Source organism: Anabrus simplex, chromosome 1 (genome assembly GCF_040414725.1).
Source record: "Anabrus simplex isolate iqAnaSimp1 chromosome 1, ASM4041472v1, whole genome shotgun sequence".
In the NCBI taxonomy this organism is placed as follows: Eukaryota; Metazoa; Arthropoda; class Insecta; order Orthoptera; family Tettigoniidae; genus Anabrus; species Anabrus simplex.
In genome coordinates, this window is record NC_090265.1 from 718,696,398 (window position 1) to 718,719,833 (window position 23,436).

General features: G+C 37.8%; 1 protein-coding gene across 1 annotated transcript in view; it reads right to left on the bottom strand.

Annotated features, from left to right (window-relative positions):
* Window positions 1-23,436, bottom strand: part of LOC136856807 (fatty acid synthase) — a 242,002-nt gene that overhangs the window by 163,853 nt on the left and 54,713 nt on the right. Inside the window, exons 8-10 of the mRNA XM_067134931.2 lie at window positions 23,098-23,229; window positions 17,066-17,293; window positions 7,164-7,353 (exon numbers count right to left, since the gene is read on the bottom strand). Coding sequence (XP_066991032.2) covers window positions 7,164-7,353; window positions 17,066-17,293; window positions 23,098-23,229 — 550 coding nt within the window. The remainder of the gene's footprint in view (window positions 1-7,163; window positions 7,354-17,065; window positions 17,294-23,097; window positions 23,230-23,436) is intronic.

Sequence of the window (23,436 nt, forward strand, 5' to 3'; positions counted from 1 at the left end):
GTGTATGCACTGTTATTAAAATTTAGTGAGAAAATTCCATTCACTGTATTTACACGTTGAATCCTATTTGTCTTCACTTGTTTAACCTCTTAACCGGGTGTGACAAGTTAATTTGTCTAATAATGTTATTTGCTTTACGTCCCACTAACTACTATTTAAGGTCTTCGGAGACGCCGAGGTGCCGGAATTTAGTCCCGCAGGAGTTCTTTTACGTGCCAGTAAATCTATCGACACGGGGCTGTCGTATTTGAGCACCTTCAAATACCACCGGACTGAGCCAGGATCAAACCTGCCAAGTTGGGGTTAGAAGGCCAGCGCCTTAACCGTCTGAGCCACTCAGCCCGGCAGTTAATTTGTCTACCAACAGTTGTTACTCAATTGGGTAATGACATGTTGACTCATCTAGACCTTCAAAAACTGTTATCTGCTGGGTGGGACGTGTTATATTGTCACTTTTTGTTGCTGAGTGTAGTTCTGTGATTGCTTTATAGATGTCAATAGGTTCCAGACTTCCTGTGCCACACTGCACACCAATATTTCATTGCATTTTCTTCCGTACACAAATGCTAAGCACGCTCGTTTGGATTGTGAAACTACTCTTCACCTCATTGATCCAGATGATGAACTAGATGACAGTTCCTTGGATAGTAAGGATAACACAAGTGGTGAAACTCTCAGTGAGCTTGCTTCTGTACCATAGTAATCAGAGACTCATCGAAGAAATATGATTTCGAAGATTATCTTACAATCGTTTTTGTAACATTAAGTACCATACCGTACAGTCCTTTACTTTTATTTTCCACTGCTTTTCTTCCAATCTATATATATAAAATAACTTGTCCTGACTAACTGATTCATCATCGCCGAGCCAAAACTACTGGACATAAAGAAATGAAATTTTGGAGATATATTCATATTAAGATGTAGGTGCTTGTTAAGAGAGGATTTTTGGATATTCCGTCGCTAAGGGGGTGAAAAGGGGAGTGAAATTTTAAAATGAGTGAACCTATATATCGAAACTTTAAAAGTTTACAGATGTAAAAATTGGTATTTAGTATCTTCCTTAAAAATAAGGAAACATGTATTTTTTTGTTTTCAAAAAATCCCAATAGGAGGGGTGAAAAAGGGTGAAAAGGGGGTTGAATGTCTTTAATCAGGATACCAGTACTTATATCTCAGAAACTGAAGATATTACAGACCTGAAAATTGGTACCTTTGATCTCTTTTAAAAATAAAGAAACACATATTCTTTTGTTTTTGGAAATTCCAATTATTGGGAGGGTGAAAAGGGGGTAAATTTTTAAAATGACTGCATCTATATCTCAAAACTTTTAAAGTTTACAGATGTAAAAATTGGTATTTAGAATCTTCATTAAAAATAAAGAAACACGTATTTTTTTGTTTTCGGAAAATCCCATAGGAGGGGTGAAAAGGGGTGGAAAATTGTTGAATTCCTTAAATGAGGATACTTATATCTCAGAAACTGAAGTTATTACAGACCTGAAAATTGGTATTTAGAATCTCCTTTAAAAATAAAGAAACATGTATTTTTTTGTTTTCGAAAAATCCCAATAGGGAGGGTGGAAAAGGGTGAAAAATGGGTCGAATGCCTTTAATGAGGCTACTTACATTTCAGAATCTGAAGATATTACTGACCTGAAAATTGGTATTTGGCATCTACTTTAAAAATAAAGAAATAGGTATTTTTTCGTTTTTGGAAAATCCAAATAATGGGGGGGGGGGGTTGAAAAGGGGGATGAATTTTTAAAATTAGTGTGTCTACATCTTAAAACTTTAAAAGTTTACAGATGTAAAAATTGGTATTTAGAATCTTCTTTAAAAATAAAGGAACACATATTTTTTTGTTTTCTGTAAATCCCAATAGGAGGGATGTAAAAGGGTGAAAAATGGGTTGAATGCCTTTAATGAGGAAGATATATCTCAGAAACTGAAGATAGTACAGAACTGAAAATTTGAATATGGGATCTCCTTTAAAAATAAAGAAACACGTATTTTTTTGTTTTTGGAAAATCCAATTAATGGCGGTTAAACAGGAGTGACAAATTGGGGTGAATTTTTTGAAAGACTGCATCTACAGAATATCTGAGAAATGTAAAATATTACAGACATTAAAAGTGGGTTTTTGGAATCTCCTGTAAATGTAAAGAAACATAGGGGATTTGTTTTTGAAAACTCCACTTAAGGGGAACTAAAAAGGGGCAAAATTTCAAAATGAGAATTTCTATAGTATATCTCAAGAAAACTTACCAAGTTACATAAGTGAAAATGTTTTTTTTCTCTCTATTAAAAATAAAGAGGCGTGTATTTTTAGTTTTCAGAAATACCACTTGGGTGGAGGGGAGGGGTAAAAGTGACTGAATCTCAAAAATGAAGATGATTCAGACGTGAAATTTGATATTTGGAATCTGCTTTAAAAGTAAAGAAAGACGTATTCTCAGAAAATCCAATGAAGAGGGGGGGGTGAAAGAATTGTAAAATGAATTGACTTAATTGTATGAGAATACATACATCTAATAAAAATTAAAGTTGTTACAGACGTGAAAATTGGTATTTGGATCTCCTTTAAAAGCAAAGAAAAACGCGTTTTGGGGGGAATCATCTTGCGGGGCGGGAGTGAAAAGGAGTCGAATTCCTTTCATGAGGACACATAAATCAAAAACTGAAGAAGTTATAGTCATGATAATTGGTATTTAGAAGGTCCTTTACTATTAAAGAAACAAGTATTTTTTGCCGAAAAATTCACTAAGGGGAGAGGAGTGTGAAAGGAAGTGAAAAAAGTGAATTATTTTAATGGGGATACTTATATCTCAAAACTGAAGGTAATAGACGTCAACATTGGTGTTTGGAATCTCCTTTAAACATAAAGAAACACGCCTTCTTTTAATTTTTTTTGTGGGGGGGGGGGGAAATAAACTTAACGGTGGTGGGGTGTAAAAGGAGGTGAGACCAATTGATTTTAGTGTTCATAATGTACTTATAACGAGCCTCCGTTGCTCAGGCGGCAGCGCGCCGGCCTCTCACAGCTGGGTTCCGTGGTTCAAATCCCGGTCACTCCATGTGACATTCGTGCTCGACAAAACGGAGGCGGGACAGGTTTTTCTCCGGATACTCCAGTTTTCCCCATCATCATTCATTCCAGCAACAATGTCCAATATTTTATTTCATTTGTCATTCATCGATCATTTCCCCAGAGGAGTACATCGGCAGCCAGCATAATTCCTATTGTCGCCGCTAGATGGGGCTTTATTCATTCCATTCCTGACCCTGTCGAATGACTGGAAACAATGATAATGGCAGCAGATGTAATTTACCGCCAAGTAGCGTTCTTGCATCTTTCTGTGGTTTCCAGAACATCTAATAATAATAATAATAATAATAATAATAATAATAATAATAATAATAATAATAATAATAATAATAATAATTTTTTTTTTTTTTTTTTTTTTTTTTTTTTTTTTTTTTTTTGCGAGGGAGTGTGGAAAATCTTTCATAAGATGCTTGTGAGGGTCCGCACTCAACAAGTGTGTGGAGATTCTTACCCACTAAAAACCACACTCCCTTTTCCCACGACGTTTATCTCCGCCCCGGAACCGCTCTCGCATTACTTCAGGGCGGATGTCGTGCTTAATGCATCTTGTGCTTCATCTTCCTTCTTCTGCTTTACTATCTGTCGTAATCGTCCAGGTCCTTCTTCTTCTGACGCAGAATATTTTCTACGTAGACTGCCACCTGGTCCCAAGATTCTCGACTTCGTAGCATTACTGACACGATCCCTTCTGGCGTCAATTCTCCGTGCATAACTTCTAAGCATCTTCTTTGTGGCAGCCAATGAACACACACAAAGAAAGTATGTGATACGTCATCGATATCGCCGCAGTATATGCACACCGGACTAGTTGCTAGCCCTAGCCTATGAAGAAATTTTTGGAAGTATCCATGACCTGTCAGGAACTGTGTGAGATAGTAGTTCACTTCACCATGATTTCGGGCAACCCATACGCCCAGAGAAGGTATCAGTCTTTTCGTCCATTTCCCTCTAGAATCATCTTCCCATCTTGTTTGCCATCGTTGCATTCTGCGACTATGAGCCAAAGCCTTTGCCCTTTTCCTTCCTAGCTCTTCTTGTGTGAGCCAAATTTCTTGTCTTTCGAAGACCAACAAGTCAATGGGAGCTACTGCTGCTACTACTAGAATCGCGGGTTCTGATACTGTGCGATATGCGCAAGCAATTCATAAAGCTGCTCTCCGTTGTACAGCTGCAATTCTTCTCCGATATTTCACAATTTTTAACGATTCAGCCCAAATTTCCGAACCGTATAGCAGTATCGATTGAACAATTGACATGAGAAGCCGCCTTTTACTAGATATCGGTCCCTTGATATTTCCCATGAGTCTGCTCAGTGCAGTCATGGTTTTTGCTGCCTTATCTGTTACCCAATAATAATAATAATAATAATAATAATAATAATAATAATAATAATAATAATAATAATAATAATAATAATAATAATAATAATGTTCTGGACCGTCGTCAAATGTGTGGACCGCGCTAGAAACGGTGACTAAGAATTCAGTCCGGCCGCGGGTTCAGTATCGCCAAGGCACCCAAGACGACACCACGCCGGATCTCCTGAAGGATTTGGTCCATATTAAAAATGCTTATAGGAAAAGATGACAAAGATTTAGGGACCCAACTGATCGAGTGGAATACCTGGACCTAGCCCGGGAAGTACGAAATCGATTGCTGGAAAGAAAGATTGAAAAATGGGAGGAAACTCGCCGTAATCTATTAGAAAACGAGTCAGATCACGAATTTTGGCGGATTCTCTCAGAAAACGAGTCACATCGCGAATTTTGGCTGATTTTATATAAAACAATAAGCATTCAATTATAAATTTCAGTATAATACTGTAGCGAAGCACGCGTATCTTGCTAGTATTGTTATAAGACAAATTTATATAGTGTAATAATAAAGTACTTCATTTCAACAGTAGGATCGTTTTATTGGTTGTTACATAGCGTCCACTCACTCATGGATTGAAACAAGGATGTGTGCTTGCTCCAACACTCTTCATGCTTTTACCTAGCTGCCATGCTATATGGAACATCTACAGACAACCAAGGTGTAAAAGTCAGATATTGCTTTGATGGGGGACTGTTCAATCTGGCTAAACTTTGCTCCCAAAAGTTTACTAAAATTTCCTCTGTTACGGAATTGCATATGCGGATGATGCTGCCGCACCTGCTCTCACACCTGAGGAGCTGCAGCTATCAGTCAGTTGTTTCAAGAGTGCTTGCAATCATTTTGGTCTCTCCATTAATGTTCAGAAAACCAAAATACTCTAACAGCCTGCACCTGGATCAAACCTCCCACCTTTCAATATCTCCATTGCGGATACTCCACCGGAACAGGTTGACCACTTTTTATATCTAGGAAGTATCCTCTCAACAAATGCTGACTGCTCACAAGATGTTGATAGGAGAATTGGTGCTGCCCACTCAGCATTTTGACGTTTATCCCATCCAGTATTCATGAATAAGGACCTTACAATGCATACCAAGATTATGGTTTACCATGCTGTTGTCATATCAACACTGTTTTACAGTTGTGAAATGTGGAGCCTCTACCATCAGGATATCAAAAAACTAGAGTGCTTCCATCTGCAAGAACTTAGATCCATCTTGAACAGCAAATGGGAGGACCGGGTCATCAACCTTGCAGTTCTTGAGAAAGCACATGCTCTCTGCATCTGGCCACCGTCTCAGATGGATAGGGCACATCCATCGCACGAGTGAAACCAGGCTTCCTCATCAACTTCTGTATGGAGAACTCTGTTTCGGCACAAGACCTCATCGAGCCCCGTTGAGGCGTTTTAAGGATCAGCTAAAGCATATTATGAAAAGAGCTGGAATTAACACTCAATCCTGGGATACACTTGCTCAGAATCGTACATTTTGGCGCCACACTGTTTCCACATCAGTTATGGTGTTTGAAGAGCAACGACAGAGACATGAGGAGGATAACCGACAAGCACGGAAGCTCCATTAAGCTCAGTTCCGCCCTCCCCCAACCATTTCATGTGATCTGTGTGGACGTATGTTTCATGCCAAGTTTGGGCTACTGAGTCATATGAAACATATTCACAAAGCTTTGTGAGTGTGAAAATCTAAACCGCTGAAGGATATTGTTTATTGGGATACGAGTTGCAGCTGTCGCCGCTGCTGCCAACTTAGTGTCTGACATAGTCTCATCATGTAGTTGCAAGAAGTTGAATCAAATTGAATTACCAAATGCAAAACAAAAGAAACTAATTTTCCCTTTGCGAAAATCAAATGATCATAAATATATCTCTCGATCATGGCCAGCCACCAACGGCTGTTAATTTCAGATGGCAACCAATCATAAGACATAGCCTGCATGGTTGCTAGGGTTACACTACCATCCCACACTTTGTGACACTAACTTCTGCAACGCACATTTTCAGATGACTACCAGCCAGAAGGCATATTTATGTCAAAATGGGCAGGACTAAATAATTTGTCTTCCGTGAATGGGTGGAACAAGTTCCTTTGTCATTCGTGGAAGAGTAATGGGCACAATGAATAAACTCATTTTCAGTGAAAATATATAACTCATTACGAATGTTCATTTCTCAGTGGGAACTCCCAGGTTAAGAGGTTAAACACTCTACCAGTACATCTCTCCATATTTACATTAAAAATCACTACAGAACTCGATTACACAACTGAAGAATATATATATTATGAAAAATAAACAATTCTTGGAAGCAACTCATGTTTATTTATCGCATGATCTTCTTTTCAATGAAAAGAAACCAGAAATTTTCATCTGTCTAGTGCCTTTTAACAATCAGATAAAAACAAATCCTCTAAATGGCTGTGAGAGAGGCAAGACATACATGGATGCCTGTTCAGTGACAGCGAAATAAGGGGTATGGCAGCATATCACTTCCAAGTATTTAGAATTGGAATACAGCAATGAAACTTTTGAATCAAAATCTTGAAAGTATGTAGTATTCTTTAGCCAAAGAACACTTTTTTGTGAAAATTTCAGCTACATTTACCTTTAATGTACCTCAAAGCAGACAATGTAACTCATGAAACTGAGATGTGATACTAACCTACAGCAAGCATGGCATTGCCGCCAGAACAGTTGTGAGTGACGGACGCTCCTCGATAGTAGGCAGCTAGTACAGCCTGTTGTGGGGTGAGACAGCCATCAGCAACAGCTGCTGCAGTCTCTCCTAGAGAGTGGCCCACAATACCATCAGGATGGACACCTACAGCGTTTAGCACAGCCAGGAGCCCAATCTGTTGACAGGAAGATAATCTTGTAACTCATTCCTACAGGATAAGCACTTCACTTGCTAACCAACACTGTGACTTAAGCCAAGTTCACACTGAGTTGTGAACTGGGCAAGAGCACTATCCATCAGCCAGCCAATGGTGATCACTACCTCGTGTGAAACATTAATAGTGGAAGTGGGGCTCGTGCCCCCCTCGAGAAGAAGGGTCGTGAGATCTCTGATTGGTTGGAGTGAGCACGACTGCTTCAGTCGTATTCCTACCGAAGGAGTGACAACATGTCTGTGTATAAAATACGTAGTGTGTAGGTGGTAAAGTTTGTCAAGTATATTTAAAAAATTTAGCTATATTAACAATGATAGAAGTATGAAAGAGTGTAGTGGTAAATCAGGGTGATACAGAAATAGAAAGTGATATTGGAATGGCAGAGGTGGAAAGGGCTGCTAAACAAGTGAAAACAGGAAAAGCAGCAGGGATGGATGAAATATGTGTGGAAATGATAATGGCAGCAGGACATATTGGTCTACATTGGTTATATAGGCTGCTAAGGTGTACAGTATGTGGAGGAAAATGCAAGTACCTGATGATTGGTGTAAAGGTGTAATAATACCAGTATTTAAGAAAGGTGACAGGAAGGTATGTGACAATCATTGAGGAATTACACTGTTGTCACAAGCCAAAATAATGGAGAGAATAATAGAAAGGAGAATGAGAAGAAGGGTGGAGAAAAATTTAAAAGAAGAGCAATATGGATTTCGACAGGGCAAGTCAATGATAGACCCTATTATATCCATGAGATTCATCATGATCATCTTCATTTCCCGTTTCCAGCTTCCCAGGTCAGGTTATGAATCAAGGACCTCCATCGCTGCCTGTCTCTCCACCACTCTTCTCCTTTTTTAAGTACATCTTCTGGTTTTCCTCCCCTCTTTTCTATGCACTCCCACATTTAATCTGCCCACCTCTTTCGGGGTCTTCCTCGTGGTCTCTTTCCCGTTAACTTCTCTGAAAAAGGTTTTTTTGACACTATATCTTCTCCCATTCTCATCATATGTCCATACCACTTTAGCTTTATTGTTTCTATCCAGTCTTGAAGTTTCAAGATTCTTGTCCTGTTCCTTATCTCTTCATTTCTAATTCTATCCTTTCTGGCCTTACCCTCGATACCACGATCTCTGCTGCCTGTATTCTACTCTCCTCTCGTTTTGTTGTAGTCCATGATCCAGCTGTATAGCATGAGATTACTGATGGAAAAACAGTAGGAGTATGGAAAAGCACTGGTGATGGTATTCCTTGATCTAGAGCAGGCATACACTAGTGTTAATAGAGAAAAGGTGTGGGAAACCCTGGAAAGAAAAGGATGTGGAAGGAAATCAAGGGAATTAGTGAAAGCAATGTATAAGAATTGTCCCAGTTATGTCCAGACTCCAGTGGGGAGAACAGACTGGTTTAGAAACCAAACTGGACTAAGACAGGGAAGTGTATTGTCTCTACTTATGTTTATAATGGTTATTGTTGAAATTCTAACGGAAACAAAGGCAAGAAATGGAAGAGATACTAAAATATTGTTGTTTGCAGATGACGTTGTGATCTGGGGAGTCAGCAATACAGAAGTGCAAATCCAACTAGAGGCTTTAAATGAAAATATTGAGAAATATGGTATGAAAATCAGTGTGGAGAAGAGCAAAACAGTGGTGATGACAAGAGAAGGAATCGTTAGTATCAGGGGACAAAACCTTGAGGTTTTTGAATACTTCAAATATGTGGGAAGTGAAATAATGTACGATGCAAGGTTGGATAACAAGAATGAGAGTAAAATTCAGGCCAGTGAGATGAAGTTCGTAGAGTATGGTAGGAAAGACAAGGAGAGACAGAGTAAGAAATGCTAACTGAGCGGGTTGACCATGCGGTTAGGGGCACACAGCAGTGAGGTTGCATGTGGGAGATAGTGAGATCGAACCCCACTGTTGGCAGCCCTGAATATGGTTTCTTTTCTAACTGTGTCAGCTACTGTTTTCACAATCGTCTTGCTCTTCTCTACACATTTTCTCGTTCAGTATTTCCAGTTGTTCTTGCACTTTCTTAGTGTCCACTTCTCCCCACCACAAATGAAATGAAATGGAATGGCATATGGCTTTTAGTGCCAGGAGTGTCCGAGTACATGTTCGGCTTGCCAGGTGCAGGTCTTTTGATTTGACGCCCATAGGCGACCTGAATGTCATAATGAGGATGAAATGATGATGAAGACGACACATGCACTCAGCCCCCGTGCCACCGAAATTAACCAATGATGGTTAAAATTCCCGACACTGCCGGGAATCGAACCCGGGGCCCCTGTAACCAAAGGCCAGCATGCTAACCATTTAGCCATGGAGCCGGACTCCATTACAAAATTATCAGCAAACAGCATTACTTTCGTCTCTCTTTCACCTAACACTTCCTTTGACTAAACGGAGCCCCTGGGCACTTAACCTGGTAGTATGGGTTGGCGATCACAAGGCCCTTAGCTGAGCTCTTGCATTGTTTCCACTTAATTGTGCCAGGCTCCTCACTTTAATCTATCTTATCTGACCTCTCTTGGTCAACTCATGTTCTTTTCAGATCCTGAGGCTATTAGAGCATTCAAGGTCTAAGGAGTCTTTCATTTCCACGCCCTTAGTGGGCCTTGTCTTTCTTTTTTGCTGATACCTTCATTTTTTGAAGTGTCAGACATCTGCTTTCCTTCTGATTAGTGTTAATAGAGGATAGTTACCAAGTTGTATTTCGTCATAAAACTATAATCACTTGCATTCGGGGGATAGTGGGTTTGAACTGCACTGTCAGCAGCCCTGAAATGGTTTTCCGTGGTTTACCATTTCCACACCAGGCAAATGTTGGGGCTGTACTTTAATTAAGGCTACGGCTGATTCCTTCCAACTTCAAACCCTTTCCTAACCCATTGTCGCCATAAGTTCTATCTGTGTTGGTGCAACGTAAAGTCAATTGTAAAACTATAATGACCACCACCACTTTCACAGTTTCATCAATTACCATTATAAAGTATAATAATGGCAATATATCTACAGTAAAACCTTGTTAAGACATTTCTGCAGGGGACAACAAAAATGAACGTGTTAAGCGAGAAAACGTACTACTGAATATACGAATAAAAAACCATCCAACAAGGATATAGAAACGCTAGGTATGATTTTTTCTGACATTAAGGCATTTTACGTCATGTATCCACAGGTACAGTGAAAACTATATCTACCATTTCTCAAGATGAGAGGAAAGTATTAAAAGGTGTGAAATACAAGAGAGAACAAATATGAAAACCTTTTCTGCTGGGGCTTATAAAATGATGAGTGCACTGAATGGTGTGAAAACAAATGCACGGGGGCCAATAAAAATATCCAAGTATTATTGCAGATCACACTCTTTCTAAAACAAATGTTAGTGAAAGCCTTTTATTTCAGAGCGGTGGGTTACAAAACATTATTTTCTGGTCACATTCTTAGACAATGAATTGGAGGTTATACTCGGCCATGTGCGACTGTGACAGAATGACTTTGGCCACCATTCTGAAAAACTTCGACCAAGTCGATCGAGTCAAAACTAGGAAACATTGGCATTGCCTCTGTGTGCTTAAAGATGCAGATGCCAGTCCACTTTTTGAAAGATTTTAATCTTTTCTTCATTAGAAAGAAATTTCACTTTTTCCGTATCCATACAAATATGCACCATGCTAGTCAAATTCACACGATTATGCTCCTAATCTAGATAAAGGCTACTGTATCACGCAAAATAACTTCACTGAACCTGTTGTGAGTGTCCTCCGCGCCTACAATCTCCGCAGCCCGCCCGACACATGGATGTTTCCAGAGACCATGAGTCAGACTGCAGTGCACTGACGTGATCGTCGGTGACGTCAGCCAGCGCTATAAAAGGAGCAATGTTTCTCGCCTCTCCAGGACTCCTACAGTGTCCAACGACCAGACTACACCGCAAGTCAGACACGGAGGTACCCTCTTAAAAATGTGTTCTGAATAGGTGGACTGATTCCTGACCATGAGGTTTCACCTCTGGACATCGCCTCATTCATCCTGCATCCCGTAGCCACGTCGAGCACCCATCCAAGCATTCTGCTACTCATTCAAGTCCCCTACAGTACTCCGACTCCAATCATAGCATTCTGCTATATATGAACACTAGACACAAGTTCCTTGCAAGTTATACGCTTCCTGTTAGCATTCTGCTAATACGAACTTCTACAGGTTCCACTTGTTATTATACATGACCGATAGTTTTCGACTATCAAGAACATTCTCTCATTTGAACAGACTGTCTCATCAAGACAAGATTGAATGTATATAGGAATCTCAATTTGTAGATATTATTCAGGCCCTCAGCCTACTGACGGTTCTTGTCTGAGTTGGAAATCAATGTTTGCTAGACAAGGGATGACAAATAACATTTTCAGGGCTATGAAAAATGTGATCGTATTAAGCGGTAATAGCGAAAATTTGTGATGCGATAAGTGAGGTATTTTTATATAGATTTAAATGCGAGGAGAATTGGGACTTTGAATTTACGACGTGCTAAGCAGGAAAATGTGTTAATGAGGAAAGCACTAATGAGGTTTCACTGTATGACTACTCTTTAGTCCTGTTTCCTAATAGGAGGTTGGGGATGAGGTGAAATGATATTATATGGCATATTTATACAACTGGATGCCCTTCCTGATGCCAACCTCAGTTGAGGAGCTAATGATGGTGAATGAAATTGGTTAAAGAGGTGAAAGGCTCAGCTGTGGGCTGTGGATGGGAAATGTCTCAGCATTTTCCTGGAAGTTAAAATGGGAAACCACAGAAAACCATTCTCAGCACAGCCAACAGTAGGGTTCAAATCCACTTGTTCCCAAATTCAAAAGAAAAATAAAGTCACATATAGAAATGTAGGTGGTATTACCAGAATCAGAAAAAGATCTACCAGTCATGTTGGAAAATACTGAAAGAGTGGGCAAAGAGTTCAGAATGAAGGTCAACATCGGCAGGATGATAGGACTAGGAAAGGAGGAAACTGCTGTTCATTTAACACTAGAGGGAATAAAATTGGAATCAATAAAGTCATTCAGATATTTGGGGAGTCTGTTAACATGAAATGGAAGCTGTACAGAAGAAGTAAGAAGGAGAATATCTATGGGAAACGAGCAGTAGCGGTGAGTGGGAATTAGAAGTTGGGGGGAGGGGCAATAATATACAGACAACAAAACGTACCCGGGTTTCTGGGATATAGCGGGTGGTGGCGTGGGGATATACTGTATATCAAAACTGGAGAAAAGCTACATAATGGTTTTTTAATACTCTCTGAGTGAATTTCAACAGAGAAATAAAGGTTGACTGTTTAACAACGTAAGTGTGTAATGGACTAGTATAACTTGGAAACAATTCTCTAAACCCATGGGTAAACAGTGAAAATATCGAGCTCAATTAGTAGGAGGTATTTTTTTTTTTTTTTTTTTGAGGTGTGGCTATATATGCTGGTATTTCAATTTATGAAGTTGTTTATGTGTATTATTATTATTTTTATTATTATTATCTACGTAGTTATGTACGACAGGTTGTCAGTACGGATTTTATTTGGTATTAATCATGGTCGTATCATTTATTATTTGTGTGTTATAGATCTGTCTTGTGTAAGAGAACATGTGAGGTTATGTCACGAAACTTCTGCTGTATCATTATTAATACTACTTATTTAATGCAAGAATACATAATTAACAGTATATAATTTATTATTACTTGTAAATATGATGTGTAAATCTTATGTAATGTTGTACAACACAAGGTAAGATTCTAGAACAACACACCTTTGCCACTCGAGCTTTACAGAATGTTCTAATCATTTGTATATAGGTTATTGGAGACTCGAGAAGATACAAGAAAGCATGTTGTGCCATACGTTTCTGAAAGCCTGGCCAGACAAGGTATATAAAGGACGGTCTTTGGTTGTTTCCTTGAGTTGTTAGCGAGAGTGGTTAGTCGAGTTAAGTATGTGAACTCATGTTGTGGTTTTGCCATTGAAGCGGTTATGTTCTATTGGTCAAGTGTTCCGTAGTTGGTTGACATGCTAATGTGGCAGTCAACTGAGTTCAAGATGGTGGTTCATTTGATGTGCAACTATTAATGTGTATATAATTTGTAAATGAAAGAGAGTACACAACTGACAGCATCTCGTGTGTGCGTCTTTGTGAATACGATAGGTAATAATATTTTTTTTGAGATTTTGATCCAATACTATACAATTAAACTTTCACCAAGGGAACAATATTTACACATGTATTACAATTAAGTAGAAGTACGGAGTGATTATACAGTTAAAAGTCATTTAGCATTTGCTACACACTAAGAAACTAACAGACACTAAAGAGACTGCCAGACTGATGAATGCGCGTGGCAAGTGGGTGAATCATATCTCAGTGTCCATGATCTCGGCAAAAAATGTACCCATGCTACCCTTCCTCATAGCACATGCGAAGTCTCCACTACTTGCTGTGCCGCTATACAAATCGGTAAACCGTGACAAGTGACATTTTGTGTGTATTTCCACCAATAATTTTGTTAATAATTAAAGAAAATTACCTGACAAGGCTTGTACAAATTCCTTGTTTTAATAATTCATATAATTCCTAGTCTCAGCCAGATAAAATGGAATAAAAATGTAATGTCTCCTCCACAAACTGGGGGAGGGGGCAACTGCCCCCTTCCTTGCCCCTCCCTAATTGCTGCTACTGGAAAAGAGGCTTTCAGAAAGATTTTTTGTGTAGTGTGGTGTCATAGAGAGCTGAAACATAGACATTAAGGAAGAAAGATACAAAGTATTTAATAATCGTCATCATCATCGGGGTATCCTTCCAGTGGGCCGGGTAGGACTTTTGTGGACAATATGCCTCCATCGGTCCCTGTCATTATAGAGTTCCACTCCTTTTACATCCTGCAGTGTTGTTCCTTTGTTCCTTTCTCGATAAGGTCTGGATTTATTTGGTGCAGCCACCTTCTTCTGGGACGTCCAACAGATCTCCTCCCTGGTACTGCCATTTCCAAGTATTGTCTGGGGGTTCTAGTCTCTTCCATCCTTTGCACATGCCCAAACTATTTCAACCGTGCAATCCATAGTCCTTCTTCCATCGTACAGGTCACTTGCATGTCATTTCTAAAGCACTCATTTCTAATTCTGTCTCTTTTTGTTTTTTGCATAGCAGATTGTAAAAATTTCATTTCACATGCTTGCAGTTTGCTAAGGTCTCTTTTCAATAATATACAGGTCTCTAACCCATATGTCATGATTGGCAGGAGGTAAGATTTGAACATTGTTTGTTTGGCTTTTATGGGAACTGCTTTGTCCCACACTAGATTTCGTACCTGGTAGAAGAACGTTGACTTCTGTCACTCTGTTCTGGATTTCCAATTTAGCACTCCCCTGGTTTGATACAATACTTCCAAGATAGCTGAAGCTTTCTACATACACATTCAATTCTCCCTCCATGAAGTTTGAGGTCACATTCACTGGGTGTTCAACTCAATTTCATTGCTACTGTTTTCTTCTTACTCACAGTTAACTTATATTCCTTAAATTTGTTGACCCAGCAATCTAATTTCCTTTGGATTTCTTGCTCTGTTTCTCCCCAAATGGCAACATCATCTGCAAACACTAATACATTAAAATCTCCAGGTTCTGCAGCTTTAATTTCTTTAATGATTACATCCATGAGTGCAAGGAAAAGTAGTGGGGATAGTGCACTGCCTTCTTGTACACCTCTCTTTGTCTGGAAGCATTCAGATCTACACTACTTTCACAGTTTTCATGTAGCAATTGGATCTTATGAATTAGAGAACTTGGAGCCCCTAGTTTATGCAGACATTCCTATATTTTGCTCCTTGGAACACTGTCATAGGCTTTTTCTATATCTAGGAACACTACTATCAGATATTTCCCTTTTTTCCTGTACTTTTCCATTAGTTGTCTAATGGCAAAAATTAGGTCTATTGTTCCTCTGTTGCCTCTGAAGCTGTGTTGTTCTTCTTCAAACTGATGTTCTATCCTTGTTCTTAATCTCTTCGCTATGATCTTTTCCAGTATCTTGAGGCAGTATGGTAGCAGGGTAATTCCTCTGTAGTTTGTACACTTTCTTCTGCTTCCTTTCTTGAATACTGGTATGATTGATCCTTTTTTCCATTCATCTGGTATCTTATTTTCTCTGCAGATTACTCCTAGTGTTCGATGTAGCCACTGAAGACCTTGGTGCCTGCTGCTTTGATTATATTTGCAGATAATCAATCTACTTCTGATGATTTTCCTCCTTTAATAAGCTTCAGGGCATTTTCTGTTCCTGACCACGTAATTGGTCTTTCTTCTTCTCCATGTTTGATAGGTTCATTGTTTTCATGCTTCTCTTCTTCATTGCCATTTAACAACTTGTCGAAATAGTTTCCCTTCTCTGATGTTTTCTACATTCTGGATTAGGATTTCATCCTCTGTTTCAATTGCTTTAATATCCTCTTTGTCTGATCTCCCACTCTACAATATTCCATACATCTTTTGATTCCCTTTTGAGCCCTCCTCTAGTTTTTGTGTGAACATCTCCCAACTGTTATCCTTCTCTTCCTTCACAATTCTCTTCACTAATAATTTATTATCTCTATATATTTGTTCGAGGTCGGCTATTTTTTGGTTATCTTGTGGTAAGACACCTTGCATTTGCTTTTGCTTCTCAACAGCTTTATGATTCTTTGCCATATTTCGGTCTTTAATAGCCTCTCTTACTTTTTCACTCCACCAACTGATCTCTTTCTTCTTTCTCCCTCCTCTTGTTTTGCCACATACTTCTGCTGCACAACTCACTAATGTTGTTTTAAACAGGTTCCATTCCTCCTGTGCACTTTGTGTTTCATTCTCTGGTACCCTTTCCATTAGTAAGTCTTGAAAAGCTTTTTTATTTGCCTCACCTTTCAATTTCCAAACCTTTATTCTTGGTATTTTCTGTGTACTTGGTGTTCGCACAACCTTATAGTTCAAGTCAGCTATCAGTAGCCTGTGATCGCTGTCTAAACATTCACTGGGAATAACTTTTACATCTCTCATGCCTTCTCCACTTTTTCTATCTGTTATTACATAATCAATGACTGTTTTAGTTCTTCCATTCCAGCTGTATCTGGTTATTTTATGACTGTCTTGTTTCTTGAAGGTGTTATTTATTATCATGTTATTTCTGACACAGAAATCTAGGACATTCTCGCCTTCCGCATTCCTTCCCCCATATCCAAAGGGCCCCACTACCTCTTCATAGTATTTAAAAAGGTTTTGAAATATGATTGTGGAGAAGAATGGAAAAAGTGACGTGGATAGATAAAGTGAGAAATGATAAAGTGTTAAGAAGAGTAGGAGAGAAGAGACACCTGATGAAAACAATAAGGAAGAGTATGATGTCCTGGTTGGGTCACAAACTATGCAGAAATTGTCTTCAACAGAGGGAGGAGGAGGAAAGAAAAAAGATAGATGAAGCATCTGAAGAAGGTTTGGAATGTTAACAGAAGTCATGCAAGGAAGAAGCTATGAACAAATGAAACAAAATGCTCAGGACAGAGAATCACGGAAGATGTCCAGTTGATACCTGTCTCAAGATAGATTCACAGAAGAAGAAGAAGAAGAAGAAGAAGAAGAACTTACAAAAACACCTCACCTGCACAGCGACGATGGCCACAAAGATGTGTTCCAGTTGAGAGCCCAGCCTGTCCGACTGTAGCAAGTTGATCAGATCGATACCCAAGGGAGCCAGCACCTCAGCACAGGGCAGCACGGCCTTGTGGAAAACATCTAAATGCAAAAGATCCCGCGCCATGCCCAACCACTCTGAACCAAGCCCGGACAGTATAAAAAACACTGGCCCTTTCCTCACCTGTGTACAAACAATGTTAAGTTAGCTCATGTTAAATATAAGCCAGAACATGTAAGTAGTAATTAATGTGTTGTATGAAACATCTGAAAAAAAAAAAAAACAGTAAATAAATGAATAATAATAACATTAAAAAATGGAATCCACTAAAAGTTGGTGGCACTATTACAATAGACTCTCACTAACATACACTCCCCAGTGCCTGGGCGAGCTGTTGGAACCGTTTGAGATAAGAACAGGCCTGAGGCAGAGGGATGATCATGCCCCACTCCTCTTCAATTGATTTTTGGAGAAGGTAATCAGAGAGTGGAGGGAAAAGTTGACTGAAAGTGATCTTCGAAATGGAGTGAGAGTGGGTTCCGGTATTGTTAAAATTTCTTACGACTCAGGCAACCATATCTGCTGATGAAACCCCAACTCACGCAGTGATAAATTCTAGTCAATACATTTTAAGAAACCCCTATTCACGCTTGACCAATCCAATCCACAATTGGAATTCTAGTCATTATAAAATAAGTTAATTCAAATTTCATTGTTCATAATACGAATAGAATTCAGAATAAGGCCAACGAGATTTGGATAAGAAATGTAATTAAAGCAACATACAAAAGAAAGCCCTCTTAAATTTACAATTATATAAATTTCATTTATTTTTGGCCCAAATGTTGTCTTCGTTTGAACGGATTTCATTTCCAACTACATGTGGACTATAAATTGAATATTTACGATTTTATCCAAGATTCCGGTGTTGTAAAAATTCTTATGACTCAGGCGACTATAACAGCTGAAGAAGCTCCAATGCACACAGTGATAAATTCTAGTCAATACTATTGAGAAGCCCCAATTCAAGTTGTGATCAATCCAATCTACAATTGGAGGTCTGGTCATTGTAAAAATTGTAATTTATTGTTCATAAATTCTGGCAAGGTTAATGCACTTATTGTACATACTGTACATATTGTAAACTGTGTAAATAGCATAAGACAATTGTATTTAGTATTAAGTTAGTTTACTATAAGTTCCAATGTTTATATTTTTAATTCTTGACCTTAGGATTAATATAGGCTGAAGATGCCCATAACTAGGGCGAAACATGTCCCTAACTGGTGTGTTTCATTCATGTAGAATTTAACCACTAAAAATATATATTTGTATTGAAAAGGTGGACACAATAATTTTAATCTTGAAAGAGTTTACTTACTGTCTCTTCAATACGGAACAAAATGAGAATAGTTACTTGTGACTTGAAAAGATACGAGAAAACATGTTATGTCATACTTTTCTAGTAGCCTGTCCAGGCAAGGTATATAAAGAGACAGTCTTGGGAGTTGAGTTGAGTTGTTGTGAGTGCGTGTCACTAGTCGTATTAAGTGTGTGAACTCATATTGTAATTTAGTTATGTTGACAGTTGGTAGACATGCTAATGTGGCAGTCAATTGCTTTGTTCGAAATGACGGTTCATTAATGTGTGCATATAATGTGTATATAATTTGTAAATAAAACAGTGTATACAATTGACAGCATCTCGTGTGCGAGTCTTTGTGATTATGATAATCTCCTATGAAACAAGCGAGTATATGGATTCAGACAGAGAGACTCCACTCACAGCATTGAAAAGGCTTATGACGACCATGAAATTTAAATACCTTGGCGAGATTATTATCCCAAATGATGTGAAAAGGAAGTACTGGTGGAGAGAACAATGAAGACAGAATTGAGATTTAAAATGAGCCATTATACTTACAGATCCAAATCCATCTCCTATCAGGCTAAACTGAGACACTACTGCATATTAGTCAACCTGACATGTCTTTACACTGCACAAACACTTGCAAAAATGGAAGATATATCAATTGAGAAAAAGGAAATGAAGTTGCTCAAAGGATTTTGGGTCCTAAGAAAGTGTTTGATGGTTTTGTTTTCAACCTGAGGTCAAACCAGGAACTGTATGCGAGAGTTGAAAAGATCACGAATGTTATGAAGAAACAAAGATTAACCTTTTATGATTGCCTGAAGAGAATGAACCTACAGAGAATGGTGCACAAAGATATGCGGGTAAATGAGATAAGATGAGAGAAAGATAGTTGTGGGTGTTGAGGGATGATCCAGAGACAGAACCTGCAAAACTGTAGAACATCTCAGCAGAAAAATGGCAGAAAAGCAGTGTGAGGTTGAAAAACTTGTGGTTACTACAGTGTGTAAACAAAAAGGTGTAAGCTTAAGAAAGCGAAGAAGGTAGCTTGTATAACTAGTCCATATTTAGCTTCATAACAGCAAAAAAATACTGTAGAAGACTGTTGCAGCTGGAATTCATAACGGCAAAAAATTTACTCACGGATTGCCGTTATATCCGATTTTTTGTAAAAGTCGGGAAAAAACCCATACACATTAAAATCTGTATGATACGGGAATCGGTTTGTTCAAAACTTCCGTTTCTGCAGATGATATCAACACTATGGCTTATCTGTTTGTTATTTTTCAAAATCCAATACAACGTGAAAGTGTATGAATTTCATTCTGAAAAAATTATAGTATCATTCCAGAGGGCTCTGTGCAAAGGTTTCAATTTTCTTCTTCAAACAGCGTCACCTAACATAACCACATATGTGTCGTGAAAACATATTTCAAGCGCACAAAGAGAAATAACCTCCTCACTACAAATTTACGTGGGAATAGCCTTTCCGAAATTTAACCAGATGCAAGAAAACATAAACTATACTCTGAATCAGTTACGTAAAATTAAGCGATCATTGAATTAAGCCTTTATTTCTAAAGAGTTAACAACTGCTATCAACCACGTTATTTACGCATTTATTACGAAAACATATTATCCTCTTTCATTTTGAATTTTCTTTTAGAGAACAGCAGCAGTCGACGGGTATTACTAATCGACTCCGTCTTTCTCTATGTTTTCTGATTTCGTTTGATTTAATATAATTCCTTTTGCATTTTGGTATTTATTTGCTTAATGTAATTTTTAAAGTTTTAAATTTAATGTGTCCAAGTTTGCCCTAGATTCCGTTGCCGTAATTTCAATTCTTTCACCTACTTCGTTTTAAACTATACATTGTAATGTAGCATCACCTTTCTATGTTAAATCGAGTTTTTCTCTAAGTTACTTAAGTATGTCTTGATTCCGTGTCGTGGATCCGTATTTTGTTAAAGTCTTTTAAACCCCCTTGATTTGAGAATTAAGTATCAGTTGCTATGTGATTACTTTGTTTCTTGTAATATTGGTTTTGTTAATGTTAATACGATGAGTTTCGAGGTGATGATCGTAAACCTTTTCTCCCCCATAACGCCATACCTTCCCATGGACCTCATAGGGTTCCTGCACCTTCCACTCTCCTTTCTTAGTTGTCATTATTAGGCCTATAAGTTCCCTGCGTACGATTTGATTTTGCATATTGACAGCTACCGTCTCGCTTCCAAGTTTGATATTAAATATTCACCGCCACTGTGTTATTTTACCAATTCCCTGTCCATATTATTAAGTGTCGGTATCTTCCGCGCTTAAATCCTACGAGCCAACCACAAGTTATTTGTTGCCTAAAGGCAACAGTATGCAGTAGAGGGATAAAATGAATTATAGCTTGGCTTGAGTAGCTGCTGGTTCAGTTTGTGTGTGTCGTCGTTCCGTTTTAATTGTGAAACATGAATTTTTTTCTTCCCTTTGTAAATTTATAATTGGTTTGGGGAATATTTTCTACCAATTATTATCATTTTAATTTAATTATCTATTTGTGTAAATTTAACTGCTGATTCTGACACATTTTGTGTTTGTGTCTGTGTCTGTGTATTCATAATTGCTTAAACATTCACGTAAGAATGAATGCAAACAAATTTCAGTTTAACCAGATTAATAGTTACTGGCCAGTATTCTTATTTTGAAAGGTATACCTTAAAATTAAATTTTAATTTTTTTAAAGTGTATCAGTTTCACAGTAATAATCTACACACGTGTCAACCTTTTAATTAAATATTAGTTATTAATAATTTAAAGATAACCATTTTTTAATTTTCCTAATATTCAAATTAATGTAGTAATCTATGAAGTTATCAGCTTTTCAGTATTCTTAGTTTTTAAGCAAATGGTTCAACTTAATATTATTTAGTAACTTATTGATATCTGTTTCTCAATATTTTTTTTTTGGTGGGGGGGGGGCGGGTTCTTTCATTTTATTAATTTGAAAGGTGCCAACTTTTCAATTGTAAATTTTCATGAAATTTCAATTTTATTTATTTATTTATTTATTTATTTATTCATTATGTAAATATTTCAAAACAATATAATTTCTCATTGAATTTATTATTTTAAAAAGATAATTCAATTGTAAATATTAATGAAATTTAAACCTTTATTCTTTAAGTAAATATTTTGATTTAACTTTTAATTTAGTCTCTTATTTGGTAGTCTTAGTTGCTTTGCCCTGGCAACCCCTCAAGTATTAATTTAAGATTCTGTCCTCTTTATTCCTTAATATTTCTGGGCCCTTCCACATTTTATGTTTGATGCTACTGCCCCATGGTAAGTAATTTTGCGCTTTATTCATTGTTGTATGTGTCCTTGGGCATTGCAGTACCAAAGATGATCGATCGCGTTTTGTGGCAACGTTTAAGTTTTCTTATCCAAACAGCATCACCTAACATAACTTAACTGTACTACATGTAACATGAAAACATATTTCAAGCGCCAGTACAGAAATGATAACATTCCCTCTACAAATTTACATGATAATAGCCTTTCCGATATTTAACCAGATGCAAGAAAATATAAAACTAACCTCTGAAATCAGTGATGCACTCTGGCATATCTTGAGGTGTATCTTACTTGATTGCAGTATTTAGCATTAAAATTAAGTGATCGTTTACTTCAGCCTTCATTTTTAATGGGTTAACAACTGCTATCAGATACACTATTTTCACATTTATTACAAAAACATGTTTTCTCTTTCATTTCCATTTTCTTTACAGAACAGCAGACAACGGGTATTACTAATCGACTCTGACATTGCCTTCGTATGCAGATGAGAGGGCTCACTAGTGGACATAGCGAGGAAATGATACCGAAAATGATCGCTCGTATGCAATAAATAGCTGGGTGCATAAATATCGTTACTGGAATAAATCGTGCGCGCTTAATCGCTCGTAGTAACGGATGCTGTAACCAAAGGATAATACACAGTTTAATATAGGAATTTTAAAGATATGGACAAAAATTGTCGTTATAACACGGTTCTTGTTATATGCCGTACTCACAATAGCTGACTTCTACTGTAATAAAATCACAATAGATAACTAGGAAATCAAAACTGTTGACAAATTTGAATATTTAGGAGAAATAATAACATACAACTATAATGAAAAGAAGACCTGGTGTAATAGAATACATAAACTGACCAAGAACAGATACAATACAAAAAGGCCTCTCAATAAGCACAAAATTAAAACACTATAAAAAAGTTACACAACCAGAAATAATATTCGCAACTGAATGGGGATGACACAAAGCCTTGTCAAACCCCTCACCTGATTTCCAAATGGACTGATGTAGCATCATCAATCTTCACCACAGATTTCTGATGCCATTAGAGGTTTTTGATGATTCTTATATCTTTACTGTAGGTTATGTAATTAGTGTTAAATTTGGTGTAATTATTGTTAAGTTTATCTCTTTACGATAAGTTTCATTTGTTATTGTGATGCTTTTGAAGTGAATAAATAAATAGTCAAAGCAATGAATCTAGTTGATTTGTTCTTTACCAAGATGAACAATGGTCATTAAATAGTGGGCTAGATGGAACTTCAGTACCAACCTGCTGGATATGTTTCACTTCATTGCCGTCAGGTAGCAGCACTGCACACCCTCTGTAGCTGTGGCCTGGAGTGTCAGTTGCATAAATCTCTCGTAGTAAACTCAGGAACGGGACATCTTGGGCATTTTCAACAACCTGAACATGAAATGCACAATATTACGAGAAAGTTAATACTTCAAAAAATTAGGTTCCTAGAAGGAAACCATAATTTAATTTCACTGCAAATGTTAAAAACATTTAGGCTCTTTAAGTCTTTAGGCTTTTTCCATCGTGAAATTACCAGCAATTCGCCCCAGTGTAACAGTGGGCTCATCAGTTGGAATGCAACACCTTTCCAAGACG